The sequence below is a fragment of the Arabidopsis thaliana genome, chromosome 2, assembly GCF_000001735.4.
Source record: "Arabidopsis thaliana chromosome 2, partial sequence".
Taxonomy (NCBI): domain Eukaryota; kingdom Viridiplantae; phylum Streptophyta; class Magnoliopsida; order Brassicales; family Brassicaceae; genus Arabidopsis; species Arabidopsis thaliana.
The window spans coordinates 5498844-5516774 of NC_003071.7; the positions used below are offsets into that span (position 1 = coordinate 5498844).

General features: G+C 33.7%; 3 protein-coding genes, 1 long non-coding RNA gene and 2 pseudogenes across 7 annotated transcripts; 3 read left to right on the forward strand and 3 right to left on the reverse strand.

Moving 5' to 3' along the window:
- The first annotated feature begins 2166 nt into the window (after nt 1–2166).
- On the forward strand, nt 2167–2931 carry AT2G13274 (annotated as a pseudogene). Its single transcript has 3 exons — nt 2167–2541; nt 2609–2749; nt 2833–2931.
- A 6576-nt stretch (nt 2932–9507) lies between these two features.
- AT2G05875 lies at nt 9508–9954 on the forward strand. Its single transcript, NR_140111.1, has one exon. It is a non-coding gene; the product is annotated as an other RNA (long non-coding RNA).
- Nucleotides 9571–9994, reverse strand: AT2G13275 (uncharacterized protein; the record flags this gene model as incomplete). Its single annotated transcript, NM_001335387.1, is given in 2 exon segments — nt 9571–9818; nt 9836–9994. 2 exon segments carry the CDS (start codon nt 9992–9994, stop codon nt 9612–9614), a joined length of 366 nt encoding a protein of 121 aa, NP_001323443.1. The 3' UTR covers nt 9571–9611.
- A 484-nt stretch (nt 9995–10478) lies between these two features.
- AT2G13280 lies at nt 10479–12256 on the reverse strand (annotated as a pseudogene; the record flags this gene model as incomplete). The annotated part of the gene is made up of 1 exon: nt 10479–12256.
- A 462-nt stretch (nt 12257–12718) lies between these two features.
- AT2G13290 (beta-1,4-N-acetylglucosaminyltransferase family protein) lies at nt 12719–14995 on the forward strand. 2 transcript variants are annotated; one of them, NM_126919.5, is made up of 2 exons: nt 12719–12960; nt 13173–14995. In NM_126919.5, exon 2 carries the CDS (start codon nt 13215–13217, stop codon nt 14298–14300), a length of 1086 nt encoding a protein of 361 aa, NP_178963.1. In that variant the 5' UTR covers nt 12719–12960; nt 13173–13214; the 3' UTR covers nt 14301–14995. The 2 variants fall into 2 exon arrangements, with proteins under 2 accessions (NP_178963.1, NP_973449.1); NM_201720.2 differs by having other exon boundaries at nt 12729–12960; nt 13156–14764.
- Nucleotides 14996–15250: 255 nt separating this feature from the next.
- On the reverse strand, nt 15251–15798 carry AT2G13295 (protease inhibitor/seed storage/lipid transfer family protein). The gene is made up of 2 exons (NM_001084416.3): nt 15477–15798; nt 15251–15403 (listed from the first exon to the last, which is right to left on the reverse strand). Exons 1-2 carry the CDS (start codon nt 15790–15792, stop codon nt 15378–15380), a joined length of 342 nt encoding a protein of 113 aa, NP_001077885.2. The 5' UTR covers nt 15793–15798; the 3' UTR covers nt 15251–15377.
- Between the last annotated feature and the right edge of the window lie 2133 nt (nt 15799–17931).

A 17931-nucleotide genomic window follows, 5' to 3' on the forward strand; every position in this document is an offset into this window, starting at 1 on the left:
TGCATTTTACTCGTTTTGAGCATCCATTTGTCATCACTTTAACATCATATCACCACTGTTTTATACCATTTCTCATCATTTGTCATCGCTTTGCATGTTTAGATTAGTTTTGCATGCATATTGCACATTTGTGTTGTTTTCAGGTGATTTGGAGCTGCTGGAGAGCTAATTGGAAGAAATGGACCTGATTAAATCATTATACTCGACCACGAGCTCGAGTACCGTCATCCTGGAGTTCCTGATGTACTCGTCCACATCCTCTACAACACACCCGTCGACCCCCAGGTCGAGTAGCTGCCTCCACCACTCGATTACATGGTCGAGTCCCACAATCATCATTCACTCGGCCAATCACTCTACCACCAAGTCGAGTTCCACCATCATCCACCACTCGACATCCTACTCGACTGCCAGCTTCAGAGTCTTCTCAAATCTGCACTCAACAAGACACTCGAGCATAAGGAAGAGAAGAAGACTCCAGCTAATCACTCGACCAATCACTCAACCACCTGGGTCGAGTACCGTTCTTAATCCGTCCCAATACTGTGTTGTGTTGAGTATTAGGGTTTCAGAACATTTCGCTATAAGTAGCTTGTACTTTATATTTTCGAGAACAAGTTTTTATTCCGTAGACAGTTTGTGTGTTCTTCGCTTTTGTAATCCGGATTTCTCTTAATCTATTCAGTATTCGCTTTTCGTTTATTTTACTAAGTTGTTCATCCTGTTATCATCTTACTATTACTTTGTTGTTATGATGTTTTCATTCATGTCATTGTTTATGTTTTCTACAATGATGTCTAAGTAGTGACTAGGTTTTCTGAGGATGGGTTAGAGTAGTTTAGAATCCTCGGTCTGTTAAGTGGTTGAGTTTGATTTATAGATCCCTTCTGGATTAGTTGTTCTTAATGTCTATTGCTTTCTGACCAACTCGAATTTGAGCCTAGACATTTCTGCACCCAAAAGGTGTTCGAGGAAATGTCTGAACCACTAATTCCAGAGATTCGTGACTCTGTACCAAAGTATTGGTTACAGGGAGCGTTTTGGCTTTAACTTGTTGATTCATAATGCCTGTTAGGTTAGCTCTCGTCAATGGTGATTGAGTCTGAGACTAGTTTAACTTGAGGGCCTCTATTGCGGTGGCACTTAGACTTGGTTATTGAACTTGTTGTCTAGGGATAGTTTATTGAGCATGTCAATCACCTGTAGATTGAGGAAACTAAATACTCAATTACCCCATCCTCGGGAATTTCTCATCCAATTGATTTAAATGTTTACACTACTATCGTTTACTGCTTCTTGTTAGCTGTTGTTTAGTTTTTGCATTTCTCGCCGATTATCACTTTGATACTCGACCACCTTGTTGTCTGGTGACAGACTGTGTAGTCGAGTACTCCTGTTATATTTTCTGTCTGTTACTCGACCACACCAAGTGCTTGGTAAAAAGCTGTGTTGGTCGAGTGTTTTGATTATTCTGTTTGAATTTATGTTTCCTGCATGTTCACTTAGGACTGCTAGAAACCCCAAAACCTGTTATTGTTTGGCTTGACTCTGTGAACTCTGATTGCATCTTGATTGTTAGCATCACACCCATTTGGATTGACAACCTTCAGTACTACAACGACATGATAGTGCTTTAAGATTAATTGATCTTAAAAACCTATTATCAATAACGATCCTGATTTGAATAAGTATTAGAACAAGTCGGCTTTGATCTGAATTGGTATCAGATGGAACCTAAATCAAGATAAGGTGATCTTGATTTGGGAAACAACATGGTTACTTCCACTCTTCATTAAATTCTTTAACAATTTCTTCTATTTGAGTCAACAGTTTTATTGGAATTACTTTTGTATATACTGTGTAAAACTCCTTATGATAAAATATAATTGAATTATTTCTGTAGTGTGTAATTAGTTAATTCCCTGAGTATTTAGAAGCTTTCGTTAAATAACTTTTAGTACTCAATTTTTGAAAATTTTAAATAGAATTATAATTTAGATTCAAATACAATACATATTTTTAGTCGGTTAGTTTGGTGTAGTATCATTTTAGATGCTTAAAGTTTATTTGGTAAACAACAAATTGACCAAAGTCAAGATATGTGGGTGCTGAGGTTTCAACCTATGATTTGGGATTGGGAACTAAGGGCCGGAAGCATTGTCTGTATACTCCTTCTTGCCCCCATTGAGCAATTCTCCGTTGTCATCCCGTCGCAGTTCATTACCATAGCCTTTCTCCATTAGCTCCTTTGAAGAGTAGAGACTCTTCCATTAAGGTTAAGAAGAACCCTTCATTGCCTCTTTTGGGTGTGAGGAGAATAACAGAGAGTGTTTCATTGGATAGTTGTCTCAGTGACTTAGAGAAGGTGCCTCCTTCTCCGAGTAACTTTTCCTCTTCTAGTTTGGTTGATGGAGAGGAAATGCTTTCAACCTCGAGTTTGGTAGCACTGATTATACTGATGATGAATTGAATGAGATTGCGGAGAGTACCAAACTTAAAGAGATAGCATCTGATCCTAGGAAAGTGAGAAGGTAAGTGAAATTACGTGACTAAATATTATACAATGTAGGGTTTGTGTGACATCTACAAATATGAATGCTTTTTCAGTATCTTGGCGAACAAGGTATCAGCAGCCCTTTCAAAGCAGAGTCAGTCGTAGTACATTATTGACTTGGAACACAAAATAAACTTTCTTGAGATCGATAATACTTTAATGTCTGAAAAGATCACGTTTTTGGAGGTGAGACATATATATTACATAAGCAACCATAAGCTTGCCATGTCTAAAAGGTTCCCATAAGGAATTTGGTGAATTATATTGTTGTTATGCACATGCAGAATGATAAAACAATGATGATGAACGAAAAGAAGGAAATCATGATTCGACTTGAATCGTTGGAGAAACTAGCGGAACTTCGTGATGGTACTTCATCTTAATAGATTAAAAAATGTAAGCAATGGTATGGACCCAAACATGTTCAATCAGTAGCGGCCAAACCTTAGGAAGTTGAGGTGACTTTGACAATTCTGTGAGATCAAGGATTGAAGTTATAGTTTTTTTAAGTTGTTTCAGTTTCTTTAATTTATTCATGTTCAGAGCAAAAATAAAAATGATAGTAACTGTGGGTTCTGAAATCCACACTAGATATTTGTAAATAGAATTTTGAGAAAGGAAGGCTAGATCTTCACAAGAACTTTGAGATTTATATTGCTAAGAACGAATGGACTTTTGTATTAATTATAACAGAGCTTTTCCAATGTGAAAGGAGATTACAAGTGTAAAAGTATAAGTGTGAATGTTAAGCTGAATGTATATGTCTTCCAAGTCATCCTTGCTTCTTTATATAGGTCTACGCACGTGGTGGCTTCGTCCGAGATCCGCGGAGATTCTCCTGGATATTCGGCAGGTCAGTTCTGAGATATCAGGTCCGTTCTGCGAATATCTCCCAGTCAGTTCCTAGGTTGTTATTCGCTTATCTCCCTTCATCAGGTGATCGGGCTTGTTAGGCCCAAATACCCATTTGCATATGTGGGCTCATCAGTTGCGCATGTGCTCTTACTTGGTGGGCTTGGTGGGCTTATTGGACTGGCCTGATATTTTCGCAGGTGGATTCCTGGAGGGAAATCCAGCTCCAACAGTAACTTTGAGGCTTCTGTCAAACAATATGAACAATAAAAGTGCTATTTTGTTTTTGTTATAAAAAATTTTTTTTGATAGGTCCAATACTCGCCCAGTCTCGTATACATGTGGGTTCTATGTCCATAATTTGACTTCTTTGTAACGATTTAAATAGTTTATATTAATATACTTCAACTAATATATCATATAAAAAATTTTATGTTTAATATCTAACTAATTGATGTTTCCGACGTTAAAAGTTGAAATCACCTTAAAAATTTAGAGCAAGCCCAATGGTAAGGGACCATGAGGGACTCTTACAAATTTTTGAAATTATGATAATTTCAAAGTTAAGAAACATGATAAGGGCTCGAAACAATTATTGGGTCCAATGGTTGGGTCCTTAAGTTCAAAAATTTTGAAAATAAAATATGGTGTTTAGTGTCTTGAACTTTTGAAAAGAATGATAGAAAAGAGACAATTGAAGTTTGGTTTTTAGTTGTTGATAAACACATTTTGAAACACTAAAAGAGATTCATGGACAAAGTAAACATGGCATAGACATGGTAAATATGACAAAGTATTCATTTTAATACACATAAAAGACAAACTCAGAACACGACATATACTTAAAAACAAAGTGTCTTCATGAAGATACTAAAAACATGTCTTGTGACTCACGAAATAATGCACTACAAATGAAAGACGAAGAACTCAAACTCAATACTGATTTTGTTTTGTCATTTACTCAACACAAAGCTTTCACAGAGAAGTCAAAGTGAAACTCAATACCTTGGCATAATCCCTTTCTATACGGTCTTGAGTCCATAACAACTGCGAGTGACTTCTTGCCTTTGCTTCCAAATGTGTCGGCGAACACTTGTTCAATTCCATGTACTTGTCCCTTTACATCAAATATTACTAAAATGAGATCAAAATAAGACAAAAGTTTCGTTATCAAAATGAGAACCAAATGGAACTTTTCAAGAGATTGAGTTCATGATGAATGTTAAGGTATGCAAAGAAGTTTCAGGCTATCAAAGAGCAGATATAGATTCAGAACTTAGTCAAAAAGTATAAGGATTCCCCAAAGTGACATCAAAATATGACAAGCCAAATACCCAATGCCATAGAGAATGCTACAATGTAACACTAAAGGGTAAGACGGTCTCTTCTTGCTTTTCTAAACAAACAATTTGCTCTCTAGAGTTAGAAAAACAACACACCTTTCTATAATATTTGGTTTCCATTAACATCTAACAGAGTAACAATCAAATTCTCTCGGAACCTCGTAACTGGAAACAAGAAAGTGTCAAATTTCCCATAAAGTTCCAAACTTTAGAAATTCGAAAGGATGAGTAGAGAAATTACAAAATGTAGTCTGGACTTGAAGTTGGATACTCTAGCTTTCCCATAGCAACTGGGACAATGATCTGAGAAGCTCCTCACTCTCCAAATATGAATCTAAATACTCTCCTAAACTATGACTTACTCTCATACTCTTAATGAAATTTAAAAATCCATGTTTACCTTATACCCAACAAACCAAACCGATCACAGTTTACTCTCCAAACCAATGCAATCTTATTTATTTAATTCATAAATTAAAAACAAAATCAACCAATCAAAACATATCTCTCTTTATCTTCATCGGGACAAAATTGATCCTCCCTTTTGCAGCCATCGTCGAATCCTTTGTCGTCGAATCAAATCGACCAAGCTCGTCGACATTCCTCTTCAGTTATTCAAAGTGAGCTTTACCATTTTCTTCTTATATTTTCTTCTTATATTCAAAGTTAGACCTCCTGCATATATATATACATTGGATGAAGAGAATAGTAGAAGTCTCCAAGACGAAGGAAGTGACATCTAGGGAAGTGGCCAAGATAAAAGTGAAATTAATGTACTCGTGTTTTACTGTACTTTCTGATTTTGTAAAACTCAATTAAATTTGATTTCGTAAAGGTAGAACTATATATGTCTCTAATTTCGTGTTTACTCTCTAATTTTGTAAAACTCGGTTAAACTTGATTACGTAATGGTAGAACTATGTATGTCTCTCAATCCGTGTTTTAACTATTCTCTGGTTTTGTAAAGCTTGATTAAACTTGCTTTGTAATGGTAGAACTATGACTAATTTAACAAATCTACATAAGTTGCAACAAAATTTGATGTAATGTTGTTTCTTATACAAATTATACCACTTATGTTGGTTATTAAAACTACTCATCGAAAAATATCATTAGTTACTCAAACTTTAAAAATTAGTCTTCATCTAATTCATTTATTATAGAAGAAAGACCTTTTACTTGTAAGATAACTTTAAAATTACTATCATCATACCATTGCAAAATACACAAAATTAATGTTTTCACACATGTTTTTGCATGAAACTATAAGGAATGTACCTAAAACAACAACAATCTTTGGTATAACTAAATTTGTTTAATTTTAATCTAAGTATATCTAATTAAACACAAAACCCCCCAAAAGTTAAACTGTGTATATACGGAATAACTTATAAACTAGGAAAATCTGTGTCGCCACCTGTCACTTGGACTTGTTTTGCGCCTCCACGTGTAGTTTATGATGGCGCAGTTTGACCGACATGCTTTCACCCACTTGAATTTGACCCACGTTTTTTTAAGGTTTTGAAATTTTGAAAATTGTCAAATTTTTCATTTTTCTACTAAAGAGTGAGAAAAAGGATGAGAGAACAAAATCTGGGTAGTACAACTACGTACCAAGTTATACCTAGTTAAAGAAATACTTCAAATAACAATACTAACCAAGTTGTACTAAGTTTAACAAACTGCGTAGTTATACCAAGAAAAAAAAAAACCAAATCATGTTGACAAAAATCAAAATAATACATGAAGTTTTCATAAACCTACTCATAAAGTAATTAAATCATATTTTGCCTCATCACAATAGGACTCATAGACACAACGGTAGACCCTATCTTTGTGTTCTTGCTTCTTTATCGCCTCTTTCACTTGTTTGCTTCTTTATTGCCTCTTTCACCATTTTATTGCCTCTTTCACTTGTTTCTTCTACATTGTCACAAACCTCTATTAAAAAAATTTCTACTTCTCGTTCTTTTTTTTTTCTCCCCTTTCGGGTTCTCTGTTTATTGTATATCCTCTTCATGTTGTTCTTCTCCTATTTCTTGTAATCTGAAATTGAGGTACACATATCAAAGAGAATCAACTCAATCTCTCCCACCACATTAGCTTACTGATAGTGAAACCAAATGACTGCAAATTTATGAACTGCACTTTTAAAGCTTTATCAAACTTGATATTTAGCATCTAGAAGAGCAGTTCATTACGCAAAGTGTGTAAATGTACCTAGAGCATCTAACCAAATTATACTTAGTTTTACCTTTTAGTATCAGAAATTTCTTAGTGAAGAAAGAAACATAGTTATACCAAATTCTACTAGTTGTCTGAACACAGATTTGTTGCTTCAAAATCCACTTCTGGTGGCGCTTCTTCTTGTTCAAAGATTTTCTCTAGATCTATAAGATTCGATACAATTGGGTTCTTTGTTCGAGCCATTATTCCCTTGCATAAACCTACAAACCGGATCAATTAGATTAAAAATAAATTCTAGAAAGTTATCTAATTTCAATCTAATTATACCCAAAATTGAAAATAAAACAACATAATAGATCAAGTTAGATTGGGATCAACGAAGAAGGATAGAAGAAAAACATGAAGAACGTAATTACTCAAATTGGGGAAGACGTAAATCAACACAATATTTAACTAAATGCAAATAAGGAAGTTGTATGTAGTTATATCAAGTTCAACAAAGAAGATAAAATAATGGTGAAAAGAAAAGAAAACAATTATATCTTACTAGGGGGTATTGAACCCAGGAATTTAATAGAAATTGATCAAAGGGAATATAAGATAAAAATTACTGATTTCTTAAGATTTAAAAAGATTAATATCTTTCTTTATAATTCTACCAGATATATTTTACAACATTTTAATAGAATAAAGAAGATTTTTCTAGAATTAAAAAAGGGAGATAGATCTCTGCGTGAGATATTGTCTATCATGTCCCCTTTAAACACAACAAAACGTCTTAAATCCTTTTCTACTCTACATATTCATTTCTCTTTTATCAATAATTAAAAGAAAATTGAAATTGAATTAAAATTAAAAGCAAAGAAGAAACGGAAAAAAAAATTGGCGTTACGTTGCTCTTCTCTGACGAAGTTCCTCCACCGCCGACGAGCTCTACATTGTTGCCCTTTATTCTCTTCCTGCGTGCTGCGTTGAGCTACAAAGTCCAGGTATGTATCTAGAATAATTTAGAAGCTTTCAATTAGGATTTATATATTTTGAGGATTCTGAGATTCAATCCAATTAGATTTGGGATATGTTTTAGTACCTACATTAAAAGTTTAAGTATAGTTTTAGGGTCGATTAAGTCTGTAAATGGGATATCGACGCCACTGATATCCTAGGCTTTGTGGAATTCACCAATACTCTATGTAGCACGCTTTTGTACCTCCCGTTACTAAATATCTACAGAGAATAAACAAAATAGTTAGTTTTCTAGAAATGTTTTAGACCAACATGTGAGAGACAAATATGAGATATTATATTTAAAACTAATTTGACATGCTAATCACTTGTAAATGTCAATCTCTAAAGTCTAAACAACCTAAAATATAATTAACTATTTTGTAGTGTTGCTACTTGCTAGCGTAAGTCTTTTGGATATATTTTTTTTAATGAAAAATGCTTTGCTTTATAAGTTTTTTTACCTATGGAGAATCTTTCATTATCTATTTCTATCCCTCGAATTTAAGACAAAAAATTTCAGACGACAACAACAACACCAACAAAAAATACTTCATGAAAGATAGAAGTGATTAAATTTATTAAATAAAGTAGTTTTAAAAGAGTTTGTTTGCAAACTAGTACGTTTATAGAACTTAATTATGAAAGTAGTACACTAACTATTTACAATATGAAATGTACTACAGGTGGTTACTGTTGGCTTTTTTGTTACCCCGATTCTGCCACTAATTTTCTCATGTAATTACAGTGATGCCACTGAAACCGTAGAAAAGAGATTTATTCTCGACTCTTCATATTTCTGGTTTCTTTAGAGAATTGTTGAGAAAAGTTGGTTTCGAAGAATCTCTGCAATGACGAAGAAGAAGGCAAGTAAATCGAAGACAAAAAGCCCTCCAGTGAGAATGAAACAAGAAACCAAGTCATCCATTGGTTTGAAGCGGCGAAACTCCCTAGCGATATATATAAAAATTTTTGAAATTTTCTATCACGACAAACACATATAAATTTTTTTTATTTTTCCTTCAATTAGGAATTGATTTTTGGTCGAAGAGAAATTCGTAAGAAAAAACAAATAATATACTTTGACTTGTTGTTGCCAACCAACCATACATTAACTTGATAGAGACTTTCTGGAGAATTTAGATTAAGTCACATTTAAATATATAAAGTGTCAAAAACAATTATTAAACTTCTTATTACTGAGTTTTTATATTTTTTTGCAATGGAAAATTAATGTAAAAGACCTTTAAGTTTATTGAAATTATATTTAAAAAATCTGAGTATTTAAAAGGAACTAATAATTAAAGAACATTTTCGTCAAACCAAAAATGAAAAAGACATGGATCCCCACCAAAGGAAAACGTAGTTTTTCTTTCGCTCGCCAAAATGGAAAGTGAGAGCGGCGGCTAAACAACAAATGGTGTAGAGATTTTTTCGAAGATTCTATCTTAGATGCAATTAAGTTTGGCGGTAGGAAGCAAAGAACATGTTCCAAGGGTATGGCGAAGCAAGAAGTCGTATCTTTTTCGGTATAGAAAATCGTGTCCAAGAGGAAAGATTCCATGTGCGGTGTCAACGTCTCCACTGGGCATGTCCGATCTGGCGATCCAAGAGGAAGATATCTTTCCATCAATAAACTCTATTGTGAGAATTCCTAAGGGGTAGACATAATTTCAGAGCGAGAGAAGTGTTGAGCGATAAACTTTAAAGATGTTTTCCGTGAGTGCTGTCATATTCGTCAAAGATGGTGGAAGCATAAGGTGGGGGAGAAAGTTCGAGAAAGTTTGAGAAAGTTGAAGGAACATGTGTTTTTGTCCGAGCTTCCCAAGCTCTATGCTGTTGGAGAACTCTGCAAGGATCTTGCCACCTTCAGGGAAAAGCTTCAAAAGAGAGTAACAAAGAGGAAAATCTGAAACAAAGAAGAATCAAGAAGATGATATCCTGATGCCCGGCAAGCAAAAGCTTCTCCAATGTTGGAAACCTTGATCGGGAAAGACGCCTCGTTGTTCATTCCCGAAGGAGAAAACTTTATAGTATTTTGTACAGTAGCCACCATATGCCAAAAACACTAAATGTATGAATATGTGACTAAATCAGCTTCTATGAATTTTTCGACTTGTTTATCGAGGCCCGGCCTACCAATAAGCAGGAAAAGCATTTGTTTTAGGCCACTGAATGTTAACAAATTTTAAGTCCACATGTTCAAGATTATTGTGGTTAGTTGGTTATGTAGCACATTTTTGAGTCAAAGGTTTGTGGTTCGAGTCTTCCATTTTACAATTTTCTTGTTTCTCTTTTTCTTTTTTTCTCTCTTTTACGAGTCTTCCATTTTCTTACTTTTTGGTTAAATTCTTTTTTAATAACAAAATCTCCTAATATTTTATTTAACTTGGCTTATATTATGATATTATTAACTTCTTCCAAAAAAACTAAATTTTAGAATGTCAATGACTTTTAAAAGATATATTTTCATATTTTAATGATAGTTTTTAATGATAGATGTTATATAAAATTTGACATTATTTAGATATATTTTAGGCCACCAAAATTTTACGACCGATCTTTTGTTTTTTTGTCATCCGAAAAGAAATTAGGGCTCAAACGAGCCACTAATGATTGTTGTTTACATATGTAATATGAAACGGTTGGGTACAGAATTTTTGTGCCTAAATATTCACTTTAACGTTATCACCACGAGAGATTAAAGATAGAGAAAACCTTGTGAACTTATCCTTGTTTCTCTGTAACTACTCCAAATACGCTGAGAAAGCCGGCCATTCGGTTGGGAAAGACACCATCTCCACCAGATCTGAACAGTCTGTAAGAAAAACTACATCTTTGTTGTCGGCACCAATCATACACTTCATCGCTCAGATGAGAGCTTCCACCTCTACATGTAATGAGGATAGACGTCTTCTAAGATAAGCAACTTCCATAGTTAGCGTCCCTACATTTGATGATATACAATACCATCCTTAGCCGGAAAACTTGTCGTTATCTTTCCAAGATCCATCCACAAAACAATAATATTGAGAATAATTGTTGTCAATTGGAAATGCCGCACTCGGTTATGATTTTCTAAATTACAAGAACCATGAGTTTCACTGTGAAGCTCAAGTTGAGCTGACTTCCACGAGTCTGACTCTTTTTCTGCTAAGTGTAACATTTCTAGAGGATCTTTATCTACATTTTTAAAGATTTTTTTTTTTTCTTTCTTTCCAAATATACCAAATTATCCGTGGAAATGAAGATGATTCTAATTCCGAAGGTATGCGCCAAAATAAAGAATCTAAATTTGCATAAATAGATGCATAAAGAAATTTCCCTCAGACTGTAGGTATCTGTGAAAGTGCCCAAATCTAACGCGCATGATGGCATAAGAAAAGCATGTGGTTAATTTTTTCTTCTAAAGCACCACATCTACTACATCCTATCTCAGAGTTTATACCGCGTTATTGTAAATTGTTTGTTACTGGTACCCATCCCGCTAAAATTTGTCACAAGAAGTGACGTAACTTGGGCGGGCACTATACTTTCTATGAGTATGCTTTTAAGACTTTGATGTCTGGGCCAATAAAAGAAGACTTATTATCCAAAGTCTTTAATCGCGCCGTATAATATCCAGATTTAACTATATATTTTCCTGATTTTGTGAAATGCTAACCTAACCTATCTTTCTTAGTTGACACACCCAAGTGCAAAGCACTTATTCGTGTGACATCTTCCGAATCAGAAAGCGTTTATAAAAGATTAATATTCCAGAAATTTGTCTGTGAGTCTATAAGACTCTTGACCTTTAAAGAATGATCAATAGCTGAACTATTTTTTATTGTTAGTCTCGAGAATTGAGTTGGAATCCACGGATCCTCCCAAACTAAGATGGATTATCCACAACCGACTCTTTTAGTAAGTCATTTATTAATCAGGGATCTAGTTGAGCAAATACTTCTCTATTCATAGAATGGAGAATATGATTTTATATTATCCAAAGAGTTGGATTTCCAAAAATTTTGTCCTTTAAGAATCCGCAAAGAGTAAATCTGGAACCGTGATTAAACACCAAAATTGTTTAGCTAGAAGAGCCGGAAAAAATTCGTCTACATTACGAAATCCCAGCCCCCCTTCTGATTTGCTATAACACACCTTATCACATGTTATCCAATGCATATCATTAGATTCACCATTTGAAGTCTACAAGAATTTTGCGATAGTACTTGTGAGCTTTGATGTGATTATTTTCGGTAATCTGAAGCAAGACATAACATAAGTTGGTAAGGTACCGATTTAATCAAAATCATTACGACCGGTCTTGTGATATCATAATCATTTTAAAAAGATAAGATGACCATCGACGTCCATCTTCATCTCAAACCTTCAAATACAATTTTTGGCAACCAAATTTTCTAATGAAACATGAAACCAATAAAAAATTTCAAAAAAACATGTATATAACTTTTTTCCAACAAAATTCTATCGAGTTTTCCAACAAATTTGCATGACATTTTCTTTTTTCATTCTTTTTCTTTATTATCAATATTTTTAGTAAATTTTCAACACAAAACAAATAATAAAAATTGAAATAGAAAACTAAAATATAGTTATAATAAAAAAAACTATAGATAAAATTCAAAAACGAAACAAGCTACAATTAATAAAAAAAAATTAAAACTAAAATCTCCACCAAAAAATTTAAAAACCGAACTTCAAAACCCAATTAAAAACTGGAAAACATCATGACCTTATTCTATTATTAGTTTCGATACAGTATATTTATATTCCGTTTTAACTTTTGTTTTCTTTCGATAAAGATCTGTGGCTAGGCGTAGATTAGCGAGAGAGGTTTAGCGGTCGTTTTACATTCTTCCAAAGCTCTCTCTTTTACAGCTTTTCACAAACAAATCCCAAATCTGATTCTTTCAGCTAAAATTCTTCCATCAATCAATCGAATTGTCAAAAAAAAGATATCACAACCCTTCGTGTGTTCTCATTTCTTAATCTTATACACTTGAAATCTCCAAAAAGGTACCATTTTTATGACTTTGTTATCTCCGTTTTGTGTTCGTTGTTTCCGATTCTCAATTGGGTTATAAGGGTTTAGTCGTTAAACAACTCAATTCTCGTTTTTGGAATTGATGTGAATTTAAAGTTGGAACCTTTTATGTTTTGATCCAAAGAAAAGAATCTGCTTTAGGTTTATGCTTAATTGATAGAGTTTAGTTTATTCTTTGATGCAGGGGAAAAAGAAAATGAGTTGGTGAAGTTTGAGAACCATAGAGATGACGATTCGATCGTTGCGTAAACCACCGCCGGTTAAACTTGTGTTTCCTACTCTGATTATACTCTTCTTGACATGTTTGTTATGTATCTTAACAAATTTCCAAACCATATCGTATCTTTTCCGTCCGCTTTGGGATAAACCGCCACCGCCTTTTAAACGGATACCGCATTACTATGCGGAGAATGTTTCCATGGGACATCTTTGTGAGCTTCACGGCTGGACACCGCGGTTAGAACCGAGGCGAGTGTTTGATGCCATCATTTTCAGTAATGAGCTTGATCTTCTTGAAGTCAGATGGCGGGAATTGGAGCCTTATGTGTCGAAGTTTGTGATATTGGAGTCAAACACTACGTTTACCGGGATCCCGAAGCCGCTTTTCTTCGATTCCAATAAGGAGAGATTTGCGTTTGCGGAGGGGAAGATTGTACATGGAGTGTTTCCTGGGAAGAAACGGTCTACGGGGCAGCCGTATGAGGATCCGTTTTTGCTTGAGGGGCAACAGCGAGTTGCGATGAACTGGTTGCTTAGAGAAGCTGGTGTATCGGATGGAGATGCGGTGATAATGTCAGATGCAGACGAGATTCCGAGTCCTCATACTGTGAAGTTTCTACAGTGGTGTGATGGGATACCAGATGTAATGCATTTGGAGATGAGGGAATACATGTACTCCTTTGAGTTTCCGGTTGATTACAGTAGCTGGAGAGCCTCTGTTCATATATATAGTAGGAAGTGGACTCAATACCGGCACTCACGACAAACGGACTTGATATTATCCGACGCAGGGTGGCATTGCAGCTTCTGTTTCAGACGACTCAACGAGTTTGTTTTCAAGATGAAAGGTTATAGTCATGCAGATAGAGTCAAACGCAAGGAGTTTTTGGATTATCAGAGGATACAAAAACATATTTGCAAAGGTTATGATCTCTTTGACATGCTTCCTGAAAAATACAGCTTCCAAGAGTTGATTAGCAAAATCGGACCCATCCCGCCTTCTGCGTCTGCGGTACATCTACCAGCCTTTTTGATTCAGAACGCTGCTCGCTTTCGGTTTCTCCTCCCGGGAGGTTGTCTCCGAGAACCCTAGCTGAAGATTAAGTACAAAATAGAGAAGCAATAGTTTCTTGTTACAAAGGTTTTTGGCGTCACACCAACTTAACCTGAAACAACAGATAAATAAAGAAATAGATCTTATAACATGTTCTGTTTTCTTACAAAACTTATGGTGATTACAAGACCGGGCCAACAACCATCATTAGTCTCACTCTAGTACCAAATTAACTCAACCTTATAGACAAGCATATCTGGTTTAAACGCACTGGACAAAGAAGAGGTAAGCCACATAGCTTATAGTGGGAGACTCATTATGAACGTAAAGACAGAATCAAGAAACAATATGACCAAAAACCAGTGATTGTTTAAATGTTCCTCTTTTGTTTACCCTCTAAACACTATGGCAAATAATCAATAACAATCTCAACATTGTTGAAAAACCAATATTTTTTTTATCACATGATCCAAAGAGTTGTGTTTCTTTATTTTATTTTTTTGGTAAGCTTGTAAATATCATTAGAAATGAAAGTGAAGAGATTACAGAAGCAACACCTAAAGTAGAGTAATCTTGGGAAAAAAAGAAAGTAAAAAACAAGATTACAATAAAGCCAAAGTGGGATACAAGTTATCTAATCCAAAGGAGCATGAGCAGACGCCAACGCTTCCTATGTCGTCTTCCGGATATGATGTTGCGGACTTGACGATCAACGAGCTTGAAGGTTCCAAAGGCAGTGATCCAATGGTTGTTGTGAAGGTAGTTATTTCGTTGAAGCCAAATATGATAAATTGCGGTTTGCGTAGCCACCTTGTGTTTCTTTATCGTAACATGTCCTTAATGTTTTTGGCAAAACTTTTTTACATATATTGTTGTAATGTTTTCACAAACTTTCTTGTAACTTGTCTTTTTTTTCGAGTGTCCTCTTGCTTCTATTGAAGTTATACGACTGAAATTAACAACTAACAAAAATAGTGTAAAATCAATGTGATTAAAAATCAAATTTATAACGAAAAATAGTTCTTAGCGAAATACAAATCAACTATAGAACATTATTCATACTAATGTACCCTCATTGAAGCAATGTAAGTATCCCAATGCGTTTTTCCTGCTCAATTAAGCGCCTTTCGGGACTTTGTAAACTGAAATATCAATAGAAATGAATTAGATAAGCTTGTGAGAACTGAGAAAAATGCATAGTCTAGTGATAGTTACCTCCGCAATAAGATCCAGGGACTAAGAGGTCGCCGCATGCATGAGAGAGTTTGGAGAGCTTATAAAAGTCAAAGTTTTGCGAAAACGTTTTTGTAACGACTTGGCATATGCATTTCATCTTGTTCAATTTTATAGTATCACAACAAACTTTCAATGGAGAAACCCAAGGAACGCCACGCGTGAGAGAATCGCCACAATAATCATATTCTTCAGAAATCTCTGTCCAAGTACACGGAGCATTAACTTGGGAAGATGTTACTCTAGTCACCAACAGTGTTAACAAAAACATAGAGACTATAGTATAAGCTCTCACCATTTCTTCTACTTTCTTTTTCCTTATATGGGCGTATTTGTCTTTAGAATCTTCATTGATGCTTTGATATATACTGCAAAACCCAATGTAACGAATATCAAATCTCACAAGTATAAAGGAAAAAGTATGGTCAATCACAAGAGAATATAAATTTACTCATTTACCATTTTGATAAAGTCAATAATACCATAAAAGTTTAAAGGAAACAACAAATACATAAATAAAGAAAATTAGGAAATAATAAAAATAGAACATATTGAAAAGGTAAAAAACTTCACATTTCAATAAAGCACTAAACGAATGAACGAAGAATGTTGAACACTATATATAGTGATAGTCAAGCAAGGTTACAATATTGACCAATGACCATCAATATCTATACTATTAAGTAGGGGAGTAACCCGCACCTTGCGCGGCCAAGAATTGTTTTTCAAAATTAAATTTAAATTTCAAAGATCAAGCATACCGGAATTTTTGAAATTCGATCAAAAAATTTCAAAAACAGTATCTTCTTGAATTAATCATAATTTAGAGTGATAAGTTAGAGACATTAAAGAAATTAAAAAATATATATTATATGGATATAACAACACTTATATTTATATCTATTTACCCGTATCAAAAGCATGTGTCATATAATGTTTAGGATATTAACTATCACATTGCACCCGTTAATTTCACATTTCAAGTCAAGGACCCAAAATACTTTTTATAGGATCAAATTATATCTTAAATAATAAGTAATTAAAAAACAAAAAAAAAATTCATTTCTTTTAAAAATACCAAAATTTGGTTCACTGTTTATGAGTGAATCAAACAAAAAATTTGAAAACATGTAAGAAATAGTGTCAAAACAAAAAGTAGAAGAAAAACACGATAAATCTTTAAATGTTTACATAAGAATTAGTGATTTTAAAGGGTAAAACAATAGAAATATTAATAATATCATAAATTTTAAAAGGCTACAATGCAAATATAGAATTATAGAAAGACCAGCTGATCTCCTTTAATCTTCTTTGGATCTGCCTATGCGGCGGAACCATAAATATTTTTTACAGTATCAAAATATAACTTCAAAATAAAAACAAAAAATATGTAAGAAATAGTGTCAAACCACAAAGTAGAAGAAAAATACGATTAAACTTAAAAGGCTTACATATGAATTTGTAATTTTAAATAGGTAAAAACAAAAAATATAAATAATATCAAGAATTTTAAAAGGTTACAATTGCAAATATAGAATTCTAGAGAGACCAGCTGACCTCCTTTAATCTTCTTTGGGTATGCCTATGCGGCGGACCCATAAATACTTTTTACAGTATCAAAATCTAACTTCAAAATAATAAGTAACTAAAAAAAATTAAAAAACTCAAAAAAACTTCATTAAAAAAACAATATATAGATGGTTCAATGTTTATGGGTGAATAAAAAAAGAAGGAAAAAACATGTAAGAAGAAAAATACGATAAAAGTTAAAAGGTTTACATATGAATTTGTAATTTTAAAAGGGTAAAAACAAAAAAATATAAATAATATCATGAATTTTAAAGGGTTACAATGCAAATATAGAATTCTAGAGAGACCAGCTGACCTCCTTTAATCTTTTTTGGGTCTGCCTATGCGGCGGACCCATAAATATTTTTTACAGTATGAAAGTCTAACTTCAAAATAATTAGTAACTGAAAAAATTAAAAAACTCAAAAAAACTTCATTTAGAAAAAAAAACAAAGCAAAACATATATGGTTCAATGTTTATGGGTGAATCAAACAAAAAAGTAAAAAACATGTAAGAAATAGTATCAAACCACAAAATAGAAGAAAAATACGATAAAACTTAAAAGGATTACATATGAATTTGTAATTTTAATAGGGTAAAAACAAAAGTAAAACAAATAATATCATGAATTTTAAAGGGTTACAATGCAAATATAGAATTTTAGGGGGTCAGTTGACCCCCTTTAATGAGGCCCCCTTTTATATTCATGAGGCCTTTAAACCTTAAATCCTAACCCCCTACCTTATAAACCCAAATTAGTTTTTCAATTTTGTCTAAATGTATAACACTAAACCCTATCTCTACCTTGTAAACACAACCCAATATTTAACTTCGCTACACGTATATCACTATACCCTAACTCATACT

Coding starts and splice junctions, on each gene's coding strand:
- AT2G13295 (NM_001084416.3), bottom strand. CDS start 15,792: ATGGTGAGAGCTTATACTATAGTCTCTATGTTTTTGTTAACACTGTTG. Junction 15,404..15,476: donor CCCTGGATCTTATTGCGGAG/GTAACTATCACT, acceptor TTGATATTTCAG/TTTACAAAGTCCCGAAAGGC.
- AT2G13290 (NM_126919.5), top strand. CDS start 13,215: ATGACGATTCGATCGTTGCGTAAACCACCGCCGGTTAAACTTGTGTTT.